The sequence below is a fragment of the Oncorhynchus tshawytscha genome, linkage group LG11, assembly GCF_018296145.1.
Source record: "Oncorhynchus tshawytscha isolate Ot180627B linkage group LG11, Otsh_v2.0, whole genome shotgun sequence".
Classification (NCBI taxonomy): Eukaryota; Metazoa; Chordata; class Actinopteri; order Salmoniformes; family Salmonidae; genus Oncorhynchus; species Oncorhynchus tshawytscha.
The window spans coordinates 19422084-19437085 of record NC_056439.1 but is presented as its reverse complement, the minus strand read 5'-3'; the positions used below and the strand labels follow the sequence as shown (position 1 = coordinate 19437085).

Genomic DNA, 15002 nt, shown 5'->3' with positions numbered 1-15002 from the left:
ACTGCCTCGCCTGGTTCACTAACTACTTCTCAGATAGAGTTCAGTGTGTCAAATCGGAGGGCTTGTTGTCCAGACCTCTGGCAATCTCTATGGGGTGCCACAGGGTTAAATTCTAGGTACAATTCTCTTCTCTGTATATATCAATGATGTCACTCTTGCTGCTGGTGATTCTCTGATCCACCTCTACGCAAACGACACCATTCTGTATACATCTGGCCCTTCTTTGGACACTGTTAACAAACCTCCAAACGAGCATTAATGCCATACAAAACTCCTTCCGTGGCCTCCAACTGCTTTTAAATGCTAGTAAAACTAAATGCATGCTCTTCAACCGATTGCTGCCCACTAGCATCACTACTCTGGACGGTTCTGACCTAGAATATGTGGACAACTACAAATACCTAGGTGTCTGGCTACACTGTAAACTCTCCTTCCAGACTCACATTAAGCATCTCCAATCCAAAGTTAAATCTAGAATCGGCTTCCTATTTCGCAACAAAGCCTCCTTCACTCATGCTGCCAAACATACCCTTGTAAAACTGACTATACTACAGATCCTTGACTTCGGCGATGTCATTTACAAAATAGTCTCCAACACTCTACTCAGCAAATTGTATGTAGTCTATCACAGTGCCAATCATTTTGTTACCAAAGCCCCATATAGTACCCACCACTGCGACCTGTATGCTCTTGTTGGCTGGCCCTCACCACATATTCGTCGCCAAACCCACTGGCTCCAGGTCTTTGCTAGGTAAAGCCCTGTCTTATCTCAGCTCACTGGTCACCATAGAAACACCCAACCGTAGCACACGCTCCAGCAGGTTTATTTCACTGGTCATCACCAAAGCCAACACCTGCTTTGGCCACCTTTCCTTCTAGTTTTCTGCTGCCAATGACTGGAACGAATTGCAAAAATCACTGGAGCTGGAGACTTATATCTCCCTCTCTAACTTTAAGCATCAGCTGTCAGAGCAGCTTACCGATCACTGTACCTGTACACAGCCCATCTGTAAATAGCAAACCCAACTACCTCATCCCCATATTGTTATTTTTTTGTTGCTCTTTTGCACCCCAGTATCTCTACTTGCACATCTATCACTCCAGTGTTAATGCTAAATTGTAATTATTTCGACTCTATGGACTATTTATTGCCTTCCCTCCCTAAGCTTACTACATTTGCACACAATGTACATAGATTTTTACATTGTGTTACAGACGTTATGTTTGTTTAACTTGTGTATAACTCTGTGTTGTTGTTTTTGTCGCACTGATTTGCTTTATCTTGGCCAGGTCGCAGTTGTAAATGAGAACTTTGTTCTCAACTGGCCTTGCTTGTTAAATAAAGGTGATCTTTTTTTTTTTTTTTTAAAGATCAGAGGATTTGATCCTGATTCGGTAACAGTCATAGCTATCCTCCAATCAAAGGTTATGCAAATATTGGAACTCGTTTTTTTAAAGCACATTTTGGAACGCTTTCACTTTTGGTGTCAGGGTGCTAAGCAACAGTTTGTTGTTGTCCAGATGAAAACCAGTCTGTAAAAAGTTGCTAGCTCACTTCTAAATTCTAAAACTAAATACATACTGCAATTACAATCACAAAATGTCTTAGCTTTCCGCTAGAAAAGCATAAAAGCGAAATGTTTATTTTTTGTACTTTGTTGTAATTGTAATTCTATTTGAGGCTCCACATGTTGTCATGGAAAATATTATATATACACAATATGTTATTTCCAACAACCAATGAGCAACTCCGCTGGAAATCTAGCTGCATATTGACCGTTGAGATTCTCTTAGGCAAATGACAGGAGTGGAATGTTAGCTAAAGACTGGTTCCCAGACTAATAGATCGCCTCATTAATGAGAAATAATGACACCTGTGTTGATAGTTATGTTGTATCTGGGGACGTTCACTCTCCAGGTGGATGCATTCTAACAAGCAGAGGGAAAGCACACATAACACATAAGAGAAACAGATAGAAGTAGAAAGTCATTGAATTCAAGTAATTACTGAGACCATTGATTTTGTTGTATGTACCATTTAATCCTAATCTTAGCCCATCTCACCATAATTAATTTAAAGGAGAAGGTGGCTGAGTTAGTGCTGTTATAGATGGCCATGGTGGGCAGGAGACCAGATGATGTGTAGAGCTTCAGTTGGTTCTGGTACTGTCTAGCTGAGCCGCCTGGTTTCTTCCGTAGCATGCAATCCACCACCTGGAATGAATGAGATAGAATGGCAATCACAAGGACGGACAAATTACAATGGTTTGTTTACCCCCCCCTGAAATGTTACTTTGTACGTTTTCCATTGAACATGGCTTTTAAATCTAGAATGAGGCTTTATCTAGGTCACAGAAACTGGCCCTAAAATTATTCATCATAATTCTGGGACACAGCATTTGTTCCAGGCAACACAAGGGGGCGCCAGATGTTTGATGAGAGCTGCTGGCGCAACATACCAGATTGTCCAGGCCGAGGTACAGTCGCACCCTTTTGCTATCCATATTTCCTGACACACACTGAAATAGTTTCTGTTGCTCTGGGTCATCTGGTTCATCTGTGTCATTTGGTTCATCTGTGTCATTTGGTTCATCTGTGTCATCTGGTTCTAAGTGCATCAACGTCATGTAAAGAATTAATCAAAAGACGTCTGCCAGCTAGAAAAACAGTAATCTGTTCACATCCAATGCAAATAACAGCCCTATGCATCATCAAAATTGGTGGAATTAAATGGTGCCTATCTTTTCCATTCATTTGGGATTGATGCATATGTACACGCCACTACATATTTATTTGGACAGTGAAGCTAAAACGTTTCATTTGTCTCTACAGTCCAGCATTTTGGATTTAAGTTTTTAAATCATATGAGGCGCCAATACCTTTTATTTGAGGTAATTTTCATACATATCTTTTACTGTTTAGAAATGACTACATCAAGCCTGTTACTCTACAAACTTGTTGGATGCATTTGCAGTTTGTTTTGGTTGTCTTTCAGATTATGTTGTGACCAATAGAAATGAATGGTAAACAATTTATTGTGCCTTTTATTGTAAATAAGAAAATAATATGTTTCTGAATACTTCTACATTAATGTGAATGCTATCTTGATTATGGATAACCATGAATGAATCATGAATAATGATGAATGATTAAGTCCTGTGGGCAGATTGTGTGCAGAAAGATTATCCAAGACATGCTAACCTCTCACCATTACCAAAAATGGGGGAGGTTAGCATTTTTGTGTGAGGGGCGTAAGATATTTATGCCTCTTTCTCACTCATCATTATTCATAATTCATTCATGATTATCCACAATAATCCGTCACCTAAAGTAGCAGGCGTAACAAGGCGCCTGAGCGTAGACCCCACATCCGTTTAACAGGGGAAACAGAAGTTAGGTTGAAAATACTAAACCTCTGAAAAAAGGAAACATCCTCCTTCTTTCTGCCGACCCTGCGGAGAGTGAATAACATTCCGTAATCATGACGAGGGTATGAAGTTGATTTTGAGTCCAACCCACAAAAATACCTCCAAATGGTACCACCTCCCAAGGCCAAACACGGAAGAGATACATTCTAGAGCAGTGAGAGAATGCTCTATAGCCTACTTTGCCTTTTTTTCACATGATTTTATTTGATATTTTATCAACAATACAAAACATACACACGCAAAACATCATCATACAAAACATCAACTACATCACTGCCCATACCCACTAACCCTCACCCCTATCTCCAGCGCACGTATCACTTTCTGCTACATGGCGTCAAACTGCAAGATTTTGTTTCTCTCCGTCGCCCACTCACTTTACATTTTTAGACAGTAAAACATTTGACCTTTCCATTGCGTAAACAACGGAGGTTGATTTCCAGTTTTTAAGGATACATTTGTTAAAGAGTTTTTAAAATGTAACCTTTATTTAACTGGGCAAGTCAGCTGCAAATGATTGATAAAAAATGTATTGTCCAACCCATCAGGTATCTTATGCCATGTTTTGAAATATAGAGACAGACAAATTAAAAGTACATTTAAATTGTAATACTTCTTTCCAGCTCCGCCCATAGCTGTTGGACTTTATAAACATTCCCAGAAGGCATTAATTGTGTGCAAAGCTGTCAGAGTGAGCAAAGGACATTTGGCAACTTTGAAGAATCTCAAATATATTTTGATTTGACACTTTTTTGGTTAATACATGATTCCATATGTGTCATGTCATAGTTTTGATGTCTTCACTATTATTCTACAATGTAGAAAATAGTAAAAATAATGAAAAACCCTGGAATGAGTAGGTGTGTCCAAACGTTTGACTAGTACTGTATGTTGTGCAGAAAAAAGTAAATTATGAATTATTTTGTCTTAGTTAAGAACAAATCGGTATTACTGAAAATAAATACAAAAACATTGGGAGCCATGCCATTCTGAAGAGGTTTATTTTACCTGTAAGATTTATGGGAATATTATTATATTTAATTAAATCTGCTTTCATATTGTTAAGTAATGGGATAAAGTTATCTTTACAGTGCATTTGGAAAGTATTCAGACCACTTCACATTTTGTTAAGTTACAGACTTATTCTAAAATGGATAAAATAGTTTTTCCCCCCTCATCAAGCTACACACAATACCCCATAATGACAAAGCAAAAACAGGTATCGCAAATAAAAAAATTCAAATATAACATTTACATAAGTATTCAGACCCTTTACTCAGTACTTTGTTGAAGCACTGTTGGCAGCAATTACAGCCTCGGGTCTTCTTGGGTATGACGCTACAAGCTTGGCACACCTGTATTTGGAGAGTTTCTCCCATTCGTCTCTGCAGAGCCTGTCAAGCTCTGTCAGGCTGAATACTTATGTAACTGTGATACTTGAGTTTAAAAAAAATATGCGATAGCTGTTTTTGCTTTGTCATTATGGGGTATTGTGTGTAGATTAACGAGGAAAGAAACAAACCAATTTAATCAATTTTAGAACAAGGCTGTAACGTAAACAAAATGTTGAAAAAGTCAAGGGTTCTGAATACTTTCCGAATGCACTGTACGTACATTGTACATACTGTACATTTTAAGAAAGACTACCACATAAGTACTGTGGTTGGTTTGGATTACCTTATAAGGTAAATGTAAGTATATTGGCTGGTGAGGGTCTACTTGGGGTGAGTGGGTCCTCCAAGAGACTGAAATGGGATGAGTGGAGGACCCAAGCACACCTCAGAGAAGTGTCTGATGCCCTCCCAATCACCCCATCCCAATCCCCTGGACATAGTTTCTCTCTATTATCACCAATAGCCACCATTAAATCGCAGTTGTAATGACAAACGAGGAATAATAATACTTTGACTTCCTTTCCTATCTGTCCAGATCTCTTATTAATTTTACAAGTTATAAAAAAAGAAGAAAAAAAAACATCCCAAACCCATCTCTCTGCACCACCCCCTCCCTGCTCTCCCCCATTTAACCCTAACCAAGTCAAGCTTTTCCCCATCTCCCATCCTCACCCCCCAAGCCAAGCTTGTTCCCCTTCCATCCTTAACCCCCAAGCCAAGCTTATCACCACCTACCCTCCTTCCCTTACCCAGCCAGGCCTAGTTTATCCCAACCTCCATCTTCTCCCCCCTCCTCTTTTCTCAAACACACCCACACCCCTCTACACATCCTCTTACTCATCCATTCTCTTTCATTCACACACAACATATACTCCATGCCTCCGCACACCCATTCTCTCCCGCCCTCCTATACATATTCATCCTCCCTCCCTCTCCCCTTCATATGCACAGACACATCCACCCATACACTCACAGATCCATAGAACAATTGACAGTTATTGACTTACACTAGTGTTAAACAAATCAATATATATATTTTATATTTGAGATTCTTCAAATAGCCACACTTTGACTTGATTACAGCTTTGCACACTCTTGGCATTCTCTCAACCAGCTTCACCTGGAATGCTTTTCCAAAAGCCTTGAAGGAGTTCCCACATATGCTGAGCACTTGTTGGCTGCTTTTCTTTCACACTGATGTGTGGAGACATTTCACTGGAGCTAATGTAGAAGGAAAAGCTGTGTACATTTGCAAATACTGTGCCATTTTTAGATGTACAGGGTAAAGTTGATAATTTCATAATGAGGACAGCAATCAATTTTGCGAGGCGCACTGCATGGCCCAAAGCAGAAGATTACTCTGTAAAAACCTACAATTGATCAAAACCATTCAATTTTGAGATGGGGGTGAAATCCAAAGTTGTGCCTTATATTGATCGGCTATGCCATAGCTTATTTGTAAATGATAAATATTGATTCATTACTAGCGCAAACACTTAAATTGCAAAAATTACAAGTTAATTAGTGGGTGATTTCAAAACCAAAGTGTGTGTGTGTGGGGGGGGCATAAAAACAGAGGCTATATTGCCCCCCCCCTCCCCCTAATTTGATAGTAGTAGTGGGGTGGTAGATGCCTAGTCTCCCTTGTGGCTCTGCACAGGTGCCTACATAGTACATACACCACAGACATACATAATTTACACACAGAAGTCAGCTCAGACAGATCCAGCTCAGAGGCCCAGCTCATGGAAAATGAATGTGTTTTGCAACAAATGTTGTGCATCGTATCGCATCAATTCGTTCTCTAATCAAAATTGTTTCAAAAAAACCTATCATTGCTGTATTGTATTGGAGCACATCCCTAGGGGACCAAATACATAAAGTGCTTTCATTTCTAAAGAGTAAAACATGAAAAAAAATAAAAAGTGACATAATTTACTGTCTCCTCATATGGAACATGTGATCTCGAATCCAAAATGCTGGAGTATACTATAGAGCAAAATTCAACATTTTAGCTTCACTGTCCAAATAAATAAATAAATACACACCATGCCTGGTAAGACATGGACTTATCCCCTCATTATACTTATTTTGGAGTAGAATGTCCTTTTAAAACTAGCTACTTTCTTTGACACAATGTGATCAGCTTACCTGATATGGTGGTTCCAAACTGCACCCTGACTAACAAAATGGTTATGATGAATATAACCTGGGTCACCTATACAAAAGATTAGGAAATGTAATTTGTGTCATTCATTATTAGTTAGCTACAGAACGAAATGCATTTTCACAAGCCAAAATCTAGTTTTAGGACACATTGGGAGTCTGTACCTACACAGAGGGCTTCCTTTCGCCAGGTAGCAGGCTTTTTTCCGATAAAAAAAGTTGTAAAGCCAATAAATAAAATTGGCACCGTACAATTGTCCAGAAGAAAAAATCCCATTGCAAAATTAGCCTATTAGCTTTTTAGCCTATTCATTGACGGATTCAACAGTCTATTTACATACATTTGACTGATCATGCTTAATTTGCATAATTTTGTGGAATTAACTTGGTGCATGTGTACACTATATTCCTTATGTATCTTTTTTTTAATCACACACATACAGCATACAGATACAGAGCCATTGAGTGGAAAATTGTCAGACTGTGCAAGAGCTACTGCTGCGCTTTCAAGACAACTGGGAACTCAGAAAAATACGAGGTCATTTCATGACGTCAGTGATCTTCAGCTCGTAAAGTCAGTGCTCTACAGGCCGGAGTTGGATGACCGTTCAAAAACATTTTTTACCCCAGGCAGGCTTCATCAGCGCGTCACACTTCACTTTGCAACGAGCTGGAGGCTCATTTTTCAAAACATATATTTTGAAAACATACTTAACTGTTTAAATCCTGAACGTTTTAATATATATTACGAGGCATGTCTTACATTGCTTCAAGATAGCCTATTAGATCTCCTCTTTCTACATTTCTAGCGAATATTTTCATCTGTCACATGAAACCGCTTGAATGTGCAGTGCCCTCTCGACAATGGTGTTTTCCCGCCAATTGCATTATGGAACGAACATTCCTGCGTAGCCTACTGCCTTGTGTGCATTGCTGCGTTTATAATCTTAATAAATAATAGTTTATCAACTTTAAGCTACATGTTCTGATCTGTTGCATCAGACTCATTGCTTTTTAACGTTTTTGTTTTATGCAGCATAGGCCTACTGGTTGTATGAATTTGGGATCTATCTTCCCACAAATGTCCAGACTGGAATAGACAATCTTTCTCGACAAGCTGATCAATAGAATAGGTAGCCTAAACTTTTCTACTATAGTAGATTCACATAGGATAGTGATTTTGCTGTTCATTAACTTACCCATCTTGTTGGCTGAGGAAAAGTAAACGTCGACAGTTATTTTAACATGTTCAAAGATATTTACCTTGATTGAAGGTCGATTAATCTCCATAGTCTGTCGCCCTACAGAGCTAGCAATTTTGCAGAGTCGTTGCTTCTGTAATTTATGTATAGTTTCAGTCAACTAGCAAAACATTTACAACTTTTTAAAATATATATTTTGCTACACTACAGATGATTGACTAGTAAGCCTTCAGGGTTGCTACCAACTGCTAACACTGAATTCTGGGATTTGTAGTGCAGACAAACTACAACCAGAGATATTAGCAAAAATAGAACAATGAGCCAGATGTTTCTACAGGAAGCTCTGGGACCGGCAGTGCCAATTTACTCATCGATGAAACATTTGATCTCAATACAATTTTCTGTTCCCCGAACTAGAATATGTTACGAACAGAGTAGATTAAGTTATGTAGACTTTACCTTTTACCAAAGTTGATAAAAAGTGCGTTGTTTAGATGCGCATTTCAGAGTAGGCGTTCCATAACGGAAAACCACAAATATATGCAAGTACGCGACAATAAGATCTCACTTCTCGTGCTTGTCCTGCCGACAATGATTCATTTGCTTATTTTGTGAATGGGTGGAAGGTAGCCTAGCTGTTAGTGTTTGACTAGTAACCCAGCCGCAAAGGTTGAATTGCCCTTGAGCAAGGCACTTAACCTTAATTTGCTCCAGTTGTGCTGATACTGCTATGGCAGACCATATAAAGCAACACATTTCACTGTACATATCCTGTGTATGTGACAACAATAAAACATCTTATTTAAAATCTTTGATAAAGGCTAGAGTACTCACATGGACCTTTCTGAAACAGTTTCTACTATAACTGCATCCCACATTTAATTTAAGTGCATGCTTCACTCTCAATCACTTCTAACCTGACAACACAAAGATACTTTTTTTATTTGTTTAATGTAATGTTAAGAATGTAGTCCTGTCAAAATAGAAATACATCCAGAATGCACCCTAAGTTATAAAGATCTGTGTGAGTTGGTTAGGTGAGCATTATACTCTCCCTTCCGACATTTCACTTGAACCATATTGAGCTGGAAAACGACAAGAAAGCTATTGTCCTTTCATGGAGTTGGGGAGACAGCCAAGGCCACTTTCAGAAGTACTCATTCCTAAAATATGTCCTTGCTATATATAAAACACTTGTCTTATTATATTCTCAGAATCTATCAAAACCCCTACTCACTCTAGCCTGGTCCTATACTGTATGTCACAAAGAGTTGGTTAAAGAACATTCAGCACGGGACCAGGCTACCACCCCACCAACCCAAGCATTGTCCCATTTTGTATTATATGTGCTGTAGCCAACTCTTCCACACAGAGAGAAGTTGGCTACAGCACAAATAGGCTAATCCTACCCCAACCCACCCGTTCTGATGCAATTCAAACAGCTAGGGTTCAGTGATCATATTCAGTTGTTATTGTGTCCATTGGTATAATCACAGAGGCCTTTCCCAGCCCTGTGTTTGGCAGTATGACAGTCAATGCCTGTAGCCATCTATCAGTCTCCCTGAGAGGGTCCCTGCTACTGATCCAAAGGCTTCAGTTGGAGAGACGTTCTAGAATGCTTGATTTGACATGAAGTTCGTCATCTCATCAGACAGGGCCTGTATTCATGAAATATCTCAAAATAGGAGTTCTGATCTAGGATAAGTTTAGCCTTTTAGATCATTATGAATAAGAATACATATGGGGGTGGGGTGTTCTGAACCTAGACCAGCACTCCTACTCTGAGATGCTTTATGAATACATGCTCTGGACTGCATATGTATAATTGGTCTCATCGTCGTATCCAATCCCTCAGTTCTTCATCTAGTTTAGTCCTCTGCCTTGGCCTCCATCTCTCCATCTTCGTCATCTCCGTCCACCTCAGCGTTCTCTCTCTCCAGTTGCTCCAGCTGGCGGGCCAGCTCTGTCTCATCTATGTCTGTCACAACCTTTGCCTGGAGGGGAGGAAAACATATGACATTAACACATGGACATTGAAGGCGCAATGTCCTGAACATTGTTGCTGTTTATAATACTGTTTTAATGTGAGATTTTTCAATATTTTTTTATTTACATGAAACTTCTAACCACCCCACCTTGGACTTTCCATTGTCCCCCTCTTTCTATAGTGTATTAAAATACAGCAAACATACGATTTTATGTAACTTATGACAATAAGGTAATTGTACTGACCTCCATCTGGATGTTAAACACGCCTCGCTTCTCCTCAATCTTCTCTTTGATGGCAGCCATGGCCTGGTTGAGGACAGAGAGACCCTCTGTGCGCTCCAGTGTGGTGGTGGTCATGACGTAGCGCGGCGGCGCTATCAGATTAATCTGTCAGGGACCCAAAGAGACACTATGTTGTGATACATACAGCCTTTTCCCTGACACAGATCTTGGACTAAAAGTCACTTTCAGTGGATGCGTTAGTCTTTTTTTATATATATTTTTTAATGCATATACAGTACCAGTCAAGAGTTTGGACACACCTACTCATTTCAAGGGTTTTTCTTAATTAAAAAAAAAAAAAACATTTTCTACATTGTAGAATAATAGTGAAGACATCAAAACTATGAAATAACCAATGTGGAATCATCTAACCAAAAAATATATTTTACATTTAAGACTCTTCAAAGTAGCCATCCTTTGCCTTGATGACAGCTTTGCACACCATTTACATTCTCTCAACCAGCTTCATGAGGTAGTCACCTGGAATACATTTCAGTTAACAGTTAAATTTGTGGAATTTCTTTCCTTAATGTGTTGTGACAAAGTAGGGGTGGTATACAGAAGACAGCCATATTTGGTAAAATAACAAGTCCATATTATGGCATGAACAGCTCAAATAAGCAAAGAGAAACGACAGTCCATCATTACTTTAAGACATGATGTTCAGTCAATACGGAACATTTCAAGAACTTTGAAAAAGTTTCTTCAAGTGCAGTCACAAAAATCATCAAGCGCTATGATGAAACTGGCTCTCATGAGGACCGCCACACGAAAGTAAGTTCCAGAGTTACCTCTGCTGCAGAGGATACGTTTATTGGAGTTACCAGACTCAGAAATTGAAGCCCAAATAAATGCTTCAGAGTTCAAGTAACAGACACATCTCAACACCAACTGTTCAGAGGAGACTGTGAATCAGGCCTTCATGGTCGAAGTGCTGCAAAGAAACCACTACTAAAGGACATCAATAAGAAGAAGAGACTTGTTTGGGCCAAGAAACACAAGCAATGGACATTAGACTGGTGGAAATGTGTGCTTTGGTCTGATGAGTCCAAATTCGAGATTTTTGGTTCCAACCGCAGTGTCTTTGTAAGACGCAGAGTAGGTGAACGGATGATCTCCACATGTGTGGATTCCACCGTGAAGCATGGAGTACAGGTTCTGAATACTTATGTAAATGTGATATTTTAGTTGTTTTTTTTTAAATACACATTTGCTAAAATGTCTAAAAATCTGTTGTTGCTTTTTCATTTTTGGGTATTGTGTGTAGATAAATGAGGGGGGGGGGAACTATTTAATCCATTTTAGAATAAGGCTGTAAAGTAACAAAATTTGGGAAAAGTCAAGGGCTCTGAATATTGCAAAATGACCACTGCAAAATGATCAGTTTCTCTGGTTTTACTATTTATAGGTATGTGTTTGGGTAAAATCAACATTTTTGTTTTATTCTATAAATTACTGACAACATTCCTCCCAATTTCCAAATAAAGATATTGTCATTTAGAGCATTTCTTTTCAGAAAATGACAACTGAAAACCTCTGGAATGTGATCAACAGGAAGATGGATAGTCACAAGCCATCAAACAAAGCTGAGCTGCTTGAATTTTTGCACCATGAGGGGCATAAAGTCACCCAACATCAATGTGAAAGACTGGTGGAGAGCATGCCAAGACACATGAAAGCTGTGATTGAAAATCAGGGTTATTCCACCAAATATTGATTTCTGAACTCTTCCTAAATTAAAACATTTGTATTGAGTTGTTTAAAAATGAATATTAAAATATTTTCTTTGCATTATTCGAGGTCTGACAACACTGCATATTTTTGTTATTTTGACCAGTAGCCACAGACCTATAAATAGTCAAACCAGAGAAACTGATCATTGCAGTGGTCTCTTCATTTTTTCCTGAGCTGTATGTATGTATGAACAGTTGAAGTCGGAAGTTTACATACACTTAGTTTGGAGTCATTAAAACTCGTTTTCCAACCACTCCACAAAATACTTGTTGAACTATCATTTTGGCAAGTCAGTTAGGACATCTACTTTGTGCATGACAAGTAATTTTCCCATCAATTGTTTACAGACAGATTATTTAACTTATAATTCACTGTATTGCAAATCCAGTGGGTCAGAAGTTTACATTGACTCAAATTATGTTAATTAGCCTATCATCAGCTTCTAAAGCCATGATATCATTTTCTGGAATTTTCCAAGCTGTTTAAAGGCACAGTCAACTTAGTGGTTCACATTTAAATAACGTGCCACAGTACGCTGCAACTTTTAAAGGACGAACCACTGTACTATGACCCATTCTAACTACAGACAGATTATTTCACTTATAATTCACTGTATCACAATTCCAATGGGTCAGAAGTTTACATGCACTAAGTTGACTGTGCCTTTAAACAGCTTGGAAAATTCCAGAAAATGATATCATGGCTTTAGAAGCTGATGATAGGCTAATTAACATAATTTGAGTCAATCGGAGGTGTACCTGTGGATGTATTTCAAGGGCTACCTTCAAACTCAGCCCCTCTTTGCTTGACATCATGGAAAATCAAAAGAAATCAGCCCCCAAAAATTGTAGACCTCCACAAGTCTGGTTCATCCTTGAGAACTATTTCCAAACGCCTGAAGGTACCACGTTCATCTGTACAAACAATAGTACGCAAGTATAAATACCATGGGACCATGCAGCCGTCATACCGCTCAGGAAGGAGACGCGTTCTGTCTCCTAGAGATGAACGTTCTTTGGTGCGAAAAGTGCAAATCAATCCCAGAACAACAGCAAATTACCGTATGAAGATGTGGGAGGTAACCGGTACAAAATTATCTATATCCACAGTAAAATAAGTCCTATATTGACATAACCAGAAAGGCCGCTCAGCAAGGAAGAAGCCACTGCTCCAAAACCGTCATAAAAAAGCCAGACTACGGGTTGCAACTGTACATGGGGACAAAGATGGTACTTTTTTGAGAAATGTCCTCTGGTTTGATTAAACAAAAATAGAACTGTTTGGCCATAATGACCATTATATTTGGAGGAAAAAGGGGGAGGCTTGCAAGCCGAAAAGCAAACATCTCAAGACATCAGTCAGGAAGTTAAAGCTTGGTCGCAAATGGGTCTTCCAAATGGACAATGACCCCAGGCATACTTTCAAAGTTGTGGCAAAATGGCTTAAGGACAACAAAGTCAAGGTATTGGATGTGCCATCACAAAGCCCTGACCTCAATCCTATAGAAAATTTGTGGGCAGAACTGAAAAAGCATGTGCGAGCAAGGAGGTCTACAAAACCTGAAGCAGTTCCACCAGCTCTGTCAGGAGGAATGGGCCAAAATTGACCCAGCTTATTGTGGGAAGCTTGTGGAAAGCTTTCCAGAATTTTTGACCCAGCAATTTAAAGGCAATGCTACCAAATACTAATTGAGTGTTTATAAACTTCTGACCCACTGGGAATGTGATGAAATAAATAAAAGCTGAAATAAATCACTCTACTATTATTCTGACATTTCTCATTCTTAAAATAAAGTGATCATCCTAACTGGCCTAAGAAAGAGATTTTTTACTAGGATTAAATGTCAGGAATTGTGAAAAACTGAGTTCAAATGTATTTGGCTAAGGCGTATGTAAACTTCCGACTTCAACTGTATGTATACACACACACACACACACACACACACACACACACACACACACTACCGTTCAAAAGTTTGAGGTCACTTAGAAATGTCCTTGTTTTCCATGAAAACATACATGAAATCAGTTGAAAAATGAATAGGAAATATAGTCAAGACGTTGACAAGGTTATAAATAATGATATTTAATTGAAATAATGTCCGTCAAAGAATCCTCCATTTGCAGCAATTACAGCCTTGCAGACCTTTGGCATTCTACATGTCAATTTGTTGCGGCTCTCTGAAGAGATTTCACCACGTGCTTCCTGAAGCACCTCCCACAAGTTGGATTGGCTTGATGGGCACTTGTTACATACCATACGGTCAGGCTGCTCCCACAACAGCTCAATAGGGTTGAGATCCGGTGACTGTGCTGGTCACTCCATTATAGACAGAATACCAGCTGACTGCTTCTTCCCCAAAAAGTTTTTGCATAGTTTGGAGCTGTGCTTTGGGTCAATCTCCCACTTTACCACCACCAAAGCACCCCCAGACCATCACATTGCCTCCACCATGCTTGACAGATGGCGTTAAGCACTCCTCCAGAATCTTTACATTTTTTCTGCATCTCATGAATGTTCTTCTTTGTGATCCGAACACCTCAAACTTAGATTTGTCTGTCCATAACTCTTTTTTCCAATCTTCCTCTGTTCAGTGTCTGTGTAATTTTGCCCCTGTTAATATTTTCTTTTTACTGGCCAGTCTGAGATATGGCCTTTTCTTTGCAACTCTGCCTAGAAGGCCAGCATCCCAGAGTTGCCTCTTCACTGTTGACATTGAAACTGGTGTTTTGCGGGTACTATTTAATGAAGTTGCCAGTTGAGGATTTGTGAGGCTTCTGTTTCTCAAACTAGACACTAATGTACTT

At 39.1% G+C, this 15002-nt stretch overlaps 2 protein-coding genes across 2 annotated transcripts in view; both read right to left on the bottom strand.

Annotated features, from left to right (window-relative positions):
• The window catches only part of LOC121847724 (cation channel sperm-associated protein subunit beta-like), a 40176-nt gene extending 31045 nt beyond the window's left edge, over positions 1-9131 (bottom strand). Inside the window, exons 1-5 of the mRNA XM_042329898.1 lie at positions 8252-9131; positions 6974-7040; positions 2460-2608; positions 2065-2214; positions 1875-1929 (exon numbers count right to left, since the gene is read on the bottom strand). Coding sequence (XP_042185832.1) covers positions 1875-1929; positions 2065-2214; positions 2460-2608; positions 6974-7040; positions 8252-8278 — 448 coding nt within the window. The 5' untranslated portion in view covers positions 8279-9131. The remainder of the gene's footprint in view (positions 1-1874; positions 1930-2064; positions 2215-2459; positions 2609-6973; positions 7041-8251) is intronic.
• A 275-nt stretch (positions 9132-9406) lies between these two features.
• LOC112261564 (eukaryotic translation initiation factor 2 subunit 1) overlaps positions 9407-15002 on the bottom strand; it is a 10792-nt gene continuing 5196 nt past the window's right edge. The window contains exons 7-8 of the mRNA XM_024437000.2: positions 10423-10566; positions 9407-10184 (exon numbers count right to left, since the gene is read on the bottom strand). Coding sequence (XP_024292768.1) covers positions 10059-10184; positions 10423-10566 — 270 coding nt within the window. The 3' untranslated portion in view covers positions 9407-10058. The remainder of the gene's footprint in view (positions 10185-10422; positions 10567-15002) is intronic.